A 7,525-nucleotide genomic window follows, 5' to 3' on the forward strand; every position below is an offset into this window, starting at 1 on the left:
AATGAAAGATGAAGATAGCAGCTTCAAACGGACTGGTTCCAGTGTGAGATGGAGGAGGGAATTAACAGACAGTCTTTTCTTCTTGAACAACCTTCTGTTGCGTTCATTCCATACATTATATACCAGTGATGAAAGGGCTATTTTGGATAAAGTGTTGCAACCCTGATTGTTGCCTCTCCAATGATAAGCAGCCGATGAGATTAGATCAGTCCAGTTGGAAGGCATAATGTAGAGCCCACATCTTACATGCTTGTAGAAACGTCCACAAGGGTCTAACAAAGGGACATTTGAAGAAAAGGTGGTCATGTGATTCGAGATCATTACTGCAGAGGAGGCAAGTGGTGGTGTTAACGTAGGCGGTGCATCTTTTGTTAAGGGTTAGGAGTTTGTGTTGAATTGCAACCCAAAGGGTGAAAGCATGTTTTGGAATTAATGTTTTAGACCAAACTAAATTAGTCCAAGGAAGAGAGGGTAGGTTTTGGTTCAGGTGTTTCATAGTGACTGCAATTGTGAATTTCCCATTTTGGTGATGGTGTCCAAATGAACCTATCTTGCTTTTATGGGATTGGAATGGGAATCTGGATATAGGTAAAAGTTGTGGCAGGATATCTCTCTCTAAAAGTATCGTCAATACCTAAACATTCAACAGTAGAGGGTTACAAAGGAAGTGTTGTCCCGTATCAGTTCTGATCATAGAGAAAAAAAAATAATTAACTATATATGAATTGTGTGTTAATCCAACCTAATTACTTAAATTTTGACTAATCACAAAGCATTTCGTCTGTGTTAATTGGTATTAGAGACAAACACAATTCTTTAAAGCACATGTCACAATGAGCCTACCACAACAGTGGCTGGAGCCAAGGAATACACAGGATGCACAAAGTCTAGATTTGCTGGTGATTCTTTTATCTTTTCACTTGTCTATTTTTAGTAATAACTCCTAAAATTATGGGGTACATTATCTATACATCCAAAAATTGGGAAGAATTAACATAATATACCAAAAATAATAATAATAATTCTCTCTCTCTCTCTCTCTCTCTCTCTCTCTCTCACACACACACACACACACAAACACGTAAATAACATTATCTTTTCCAAGCCATCATCCGTTAAGCACGGCCCTCCATCCCTAAACAAGGGATGTGAAGCCAAACAAAACTTGCAGACAACCACCATCTCCTCCTCCTCCTCCTATCTATGGCCTTAACCCTCTATGACACCAACAAAGGAAAACAGAGAAATAGAGAGAGAAAGTGTTTCTTCTCTCAAGGGTTAAGGAAGAGAGGAGAGGAAGGGTACCTTTCTACTACCATCTTCTCCCTTTCCTTGCCTCTTCTTCAACATACATACATACATTCTTTGCTCAACCCACGTACTAATATAACCACATTTTTTTAAAATTTTATTGCCTTTTTCTTGTAAAAATGGACGCGACACGGCGTGTTGCGTGCCACGAGGATTTGTTCAACCCAGTCCTCACAATGGGCATGCAGGTTTCCTGCATTCTTGTTCTCTCTCATGTATTTCAACTTGTGCTCAAGCCCTTAGGCCAACCTGGACCCATTGCTCAAATTCTCGTAAGTATGTCATCTAAACACATACATTTCGGTATGTTCATACTTGCATATATATATATATATATATATATATATATATATATATATGTAACTCTGCGTATATCTAATCCTTCTCAGACTCTGCAATGATTGGGGTCTCGTGCACTAGGCTAACCCTTTTATACTTCCATAATCATAAACATTATATATTTGCATATGTACGTAGTTACGCATATCATGTGCACGAGCATATGCCACTGTGGAGTTTGAACCCTCCACTTCCCCCTTCGAGGGAGGATAGGTTATACCAGTTGTGCTAATGGCCTAATGGTTGCATGGGCATATCTCCTCAATTGATACATAATTTTTGTAAGTATATATACACACATTAGCCATAAGATGCATTGCTGTTTCATGATGGTATCTTATTAGAACACTTGATGAAAAAAACGTTGATGTACTGTCTTCTTTGGTTTCAAAGAATATGTTCAAATTTGGAAATGCCGTGACACAATCGAATGCACAGTTTTTAAACAGGTTGTAACACCTTATATTTTCTTTTTCCTTGACTATTCCTTCTGTAATTCCAACCCATTTAATCTTTATAGCATATGTAAATTAGCATAATCCAAATCAATGAGTTGTTTGGCTCAACAATGTCATTAGTGTTCCTTTTTTTTGGGTATGTAAATTGTTAGTACTTATGCTAAACACTCTATGGAGCTTGAACCCCTCACTTCCCCTTTGAGGGATCGAGGCCGGAGAGGTTATACCAGTAGAATGACCTTGTTGTGCCACGATCACATCTCTTCAATGTATCGAAACATAAGTTTATATACACACAGTAGTCATAAGATGCATTGGTCTTTCATGATTATATCTTATTATAACAATTAATAAATATTGACAAAATGAAATATTTTTGATGTACTATCTTCTTTGGTCTCAATTTTATTTTTTTATTTATTTTATTTTATTTTATTTTTTTTTAATTTGGAAATTCTGATGTACTTGATTGCACATTTTTTAAACAGGTTGTAATTAAAGCCCTCTATTTGCTTTTTCCTTGACTATTCCTTCTATAATTACAATCCATTTGATCTTTCATAGCATTATGTATATTTGCATTATCTAAATGAATCAGTTGTTGGGCTTAACAATGTCATTAGTGTTCCTTTTTTCTTTTCTTTTTTTCTTTGGATATGTAAATCGTTAGTACTTATTGTTGGTATATGCTTGTGCATTACTTATTTCAGGCTGGGTTGGTGCTAGGTCCTTCAGGACTATCACATATAGAATATATAAAAAAGATCTTCTTTCAGAATATGGCTGCAGATTACTATGAAACCTTGGCATTGTTTGCTCGAATAATTATTATGTTCCTATTTGGCCTTGAAATGGATGTTCCTTTTTTAATGCGCAACATTCGTCCAGCAAGCATCATCGCGTTTGGCGGATGCATAATATGTAGCATCTTTGCAGCAGCCATCACCCCCTTTGTGTACCAAGAAACTGCAGCCCATGGCCCCATGATCATAATGGCCTTAATGATCACGGTGATCTTAGCCAACACGGCTTCCCCAATTGTTATCCGTATGGCAGCTGAATTGAAGTTCACCACTTCAGATTTTGGGCGCCTTGCCATATCTTCTTCCTTGATCAGTGACATGTATTGTGTACTAATTGTGATCGTTATGTCAAGAGGCAGGGTTAAAGTTGGATTTTTTCTATGGACTTTAGAGGGCTTCTTTTCGCTCTTCATGGTTGTGGTTGTCATTGTTGTCAACATGTACTTAGCAAATTGGCTGAATAGACGGAACAGAAACTTGAAGAACCTTAAAAATGCTGAACTATTTGGCATTCTTTCACTCGTCGTGGCTACTGCATTGGTTCTTGAAACAATGGGATTCAACAGCATAATCGGATGTTTTCTCATGGGCTCAATGTTCCCTAGGGCAGGCCGGACAGCTAGAACATTGTTGCCCAAACTTAGCTATTCTGTCCACAGCTTTGTACTCCCAATTTACTTTGGCTACACTGGGTTTCAAGCAGATATAACTAACATAAACTCTCTCATTCATTTCGCCATTGTTGTCATTGTTTTCTTGTTGAGCCTCGGAGGCAAGATTAGTGGCACCCTTCTTGCTTGCCGTTACCTAAAGATTCCTCTGAATGAAGGTGTCATCCTTGCTCTCTTGATGAACTTGAAAGGCCATCTTGATCTCCTAGCCTTGACCACCGGATTGCAGAATAAAGTAAGTTTTTTTATCGACTTAATATGGTTTTGTTCACTACATCAATTAGAAGCCATACTTATGATTAGGAGTGTTCTACAAAGTTTAATTGCATTTTCATTTCCACCAAACAACTATTTTCAGTTGATGATAATCAAAATTCTTGTAAAGACGAGAAAACAGCCTCCAGTCCTCTTGATATTTTTGTTGTTTTAGGTGCTTAGAAGGAATAGTGGACACAAATTGCTATTTGAATGACAAACAAATTAAGGGTGAGAAAACCAACAAAATTCTAATATAATTACTTTTCATTCTTCTTTTTCACCAAAAGTAACATGTGCTAATGCATTATTGTGATATATATACTCCTCAATTAACAGCATTTATACTTTATTGTGCAATTCCTAAATTCTGCTGTGATAGCAAATTAAAGACTGAATTGAAAATTTGTTTGTATCTATATATATACAGCAAGTTGCAAGCCATAATTTTTATGGTCTTATGATGACAACTATAGTGATTCAAACACTGATTGCGGGGCCAATTATAGCTTTCATGGTAAGAAAAGAAAAAAACTACCTCGGCTACAGGCACAAGGCATTTGAGTTACAAGATCCAGAGAGTGAGATCCGAATACTGGCCTGTGTGCATAATCCTCGGCCTGTGTTAACCATGCTTGGGCTCATTGCAGCATCTCGAGGGTCTGAGAACATAGGCATCACCCCCTACTTGATGCACCTAATTGAGCTCCCAGAGAAAAGAAAGACCAATTTGATGTACCACCAGAGAGAAAACGATGAACATAGTGATGATGAAGACTATGGTGGCAATGATGTGGTGGAGATCAATGATGCTGTTGACACCTTCACTGCAGAGACAAGAGTGATTATTCACCAGGTTAAAGCAGTATCCCCCTTTCTAAGCATGTATGCTGATGTGTGTGGGCGCGCTGCAGACATTCGCGCTTCTATCATATTCCTTCCCTTCCACAAGCACCAGAGGATTGATGGGAAAATGGAGAATGATAAGGAGGGTATAAGGACCATCAACCAGAAAGTCCTCCTCCATGCCCCGTGCACGGTAGGCATTCTTGTGGACAGGGGACTTGGTGGGACCACACAATCTTCGGGGTCAGAATCACTGCGACAAGTTGCACTTTTATTTTTTGGGGGAGCTGATGATCGCGAGGTGTTAGGATATGGTAGGCGTCTTGGAATGCATCATCACATAAACCTCACTATCATTAGGTTCCAACTGGCATCATCAAAGGACCAAAATGAGGAGATCAATGTTGTACACAAGGAGGAGGATGTATTAATGGCGATATCAGATCATGAGACAGAGTCTGTGGCAGACAATAGAGCATTATCAGACTTTTATGGCAGGTAAGCTGCATTTGCAGTACAGAATTCGCACTTTGAAATTAAAAATGGAGAAAAAAGTAGTTTAAAATTTGAAGTATTGTAGTATTCCACAATTCCTATGTTCATAAGAAATAACACTTAAATTGTTACTATTTGAGTATTTTAGCTTCCTAAACACAAGCACTTGGTCCCTCTTAACTCCTGGACTCTTGTTTCAGGATTTATTCAAACCTTAAGATTGATTTTTACATTTGTACAGTCCTTATCATTTGCAGTTCCTATGATTATTAAGAAGCAACATTAAATTGTCACTATTAAGAACTTTAAGTTTCTAAAAACAAGCACTTGCTTCCTTTTAGCTCTTGCATTCTTATTCAGGACTTATTTAATTCCTAAGATTTGTTGTGATGAACTAAAATCTTTTATTAGCATAATTGGAAGTTTTCAAAACCTAAGTCGTTAATCAAGATGTTTTTGTTTCTATGAGTAGTAACAATTTGTTGTTTATCATTAGGTATGTGCAATCAGGTCAAGTGGGATTCGTAGAGAAGTATGTGGAAAATGGAGCAGAGATCGCGTCTTCTCTAAAGGACATGGCTGACATGTATTCATTGTTCATAGTAGGGAAGGGAAGACGAGGAAACTCTCCTTTAACAACTGGAATTAGTGACTGGGAAGAGTGTGCTGAGCTCGGTACAGTTGGAGATCTCTTGGCATCTTCAGACTTCGATAGCAGTGGCTCAGTTTTGGTCATTCAACAGCATAGACCTTCCATAAATGACGATGATTGATAGAGATAAGTGGCTGCTTGTTACCTCCATCCCCACCACATATCTTGTGTGGCAAAAGGCGAAACATCATGTTAAAATGTGTATAATTGGTAGGATCAACAGATCAAACCCACTCCATTTCATGTTCAAGCCTGAAATACATGTGACCAAAGACTACAGCCAGTGATCTGCAATGGGATGTTGATAATATATGGTCCGAACTGAATTTTTTTTGTGTGAATTACCGGTCCTTGGTTCATTGATCACCTTTGCATGTCAAGAGATTGATGAGATGGTTTGTAGAGGCGAATGCGCGCTGGATTGCTGGCTTGATTATTCGATGGGGGATTCCAATGTATGTTAGGTTTCTCATAGGATCACATATTTGTAGAAGACAATGTTACTCTTATCTTAAATTTTCCTTTTCTCTTATTTTGGTGAGAGAAGGAAAGATTGGGAATGCTTGTAGAATGAAGATTTTTGTAGAAAGAAAACAGAGCTTTTTGCATTTTTCTATTTGCAGCATGGTTATTTTCAACTTTGTTAGGTCTAAAATTTGAATGACCAGTTAGTGTTTTAAAAAAAAGAGGACAAATTGCACTAAAACCTCCAGTGCTTTCAAAACTGGGCTCCCCTGTGCTTTCAAAAGTTGCACAGTGCCACCCTATGTCACACTTACGGATTATTTTGACAAAAATTGCATTTTGCATGACCATTTTACCCTTTCCAATGTTTATATATGTGTATATATTTATATATATTTATGTATGGTGCCGCAATGAAATGAAATTGTAGCAGTACGTTAAGGAGCTACTGCTCATCAAGCGCCATAACATTAGCATTCATGTGCCATCAAGAGAAAATACTAACAATGGGAACAAGACTAACCATTCTAACCATTTATATGACATTTTAATGTAAAATTCTTAACTTTAAAAATAAATCATTTAACTAAAATGGTAATCATGATGTTTAAATCCTGAACTATTTTACTGAAATCTAAAAGTGGAGAAAGATGGTTAAACTCCTATTTTTTTTTTTCAAATTGTTACGTTTTTATTATTATTATTTATTTACTGCAAAAAGAAAAATTGCTCCATTCAATAGGTAATATTTTACACGTGAACAAAACTATTCAAATTCTATGTGGAAACCCTTGTAGGGTTTCTTCCTGACAAGTTTCAATCTACATATACGCCCATGTACAGAAGTGTACGAAAATAAGTAATAGGTTATACAATAATTAATTTTAATTGTAACAAATAAAATACTCTTGCAAAATGCAATTTTTCTATGGGGAGGTATTTTGTTACCTTTTGAAAGCACACTAGAGTTTAGTAATTTCGTTTTCAAAAAATTATCAATTCTACTCTATTTATAACTCTGGAACTTGACTCCCCTGAGATCTCAACAAAATTGATTTTTGGATTGGATATAGTCTTCTGTTGCTTCTTTACAAAAATGTTCTGGAAATTAAATTTTTTTAGAAAGTTCCAAAATTTTCTAATACAACCTGGAATTCAAGCTTTTAAAGTTTTAAGTGCAACATATATATTGATACACCTAGCTGGGATCAAAATGCACAGCATGTTCTT

General features: G+C 36.8%; 1 protein-coding gene across 1 annotated transcript; it reads left to right on the forward strand.

Moving 5' to 3' along the window:
* Positions 1-1,169: 1,169 nt before the first annotated feature.
* Positions 1,170-6,416, forward strand: LOC132267500 (cation/H(+) antiporter 1-like). The gene is made up of 4 exons (XM_059768659.1): positions 1,170-1,583; positions 2,819-3,817; positions 4,268-5,181; positions 5,675-6,416. Exons 1-4 carry the CDS (start codon positions 1,431-1,433, stop codon positions 5,949-5,951), a joined length of 2,343 nt encoding a protein of 780 aa, XP_059624642.1. The 5' UTR covers positions 1,170-1,430; the 3' UTR covers positions 5,952-6,416.
* Positions 6,417-7,525: the final 1,109 nt, after the last annotated feature.

The sequence above is a fragment of the Cornus florida genome, unplaced genomic scaffold, assembly GCF_030987335.1.
Source record: "Cornus florida cultivar Cherokee Brave unplaced genomic scaffold, ASM3098733v1 CherokeeBrave_3.0.0_Hap2_Chr07, whole genome shotgun sequence".
Taxonomy (NCBI): Eukaryota; Viridiplantae; Streptophyta; class Magnoliopsida; order Cornales; family Cornaceae; genus Cornus; species Cornus florida.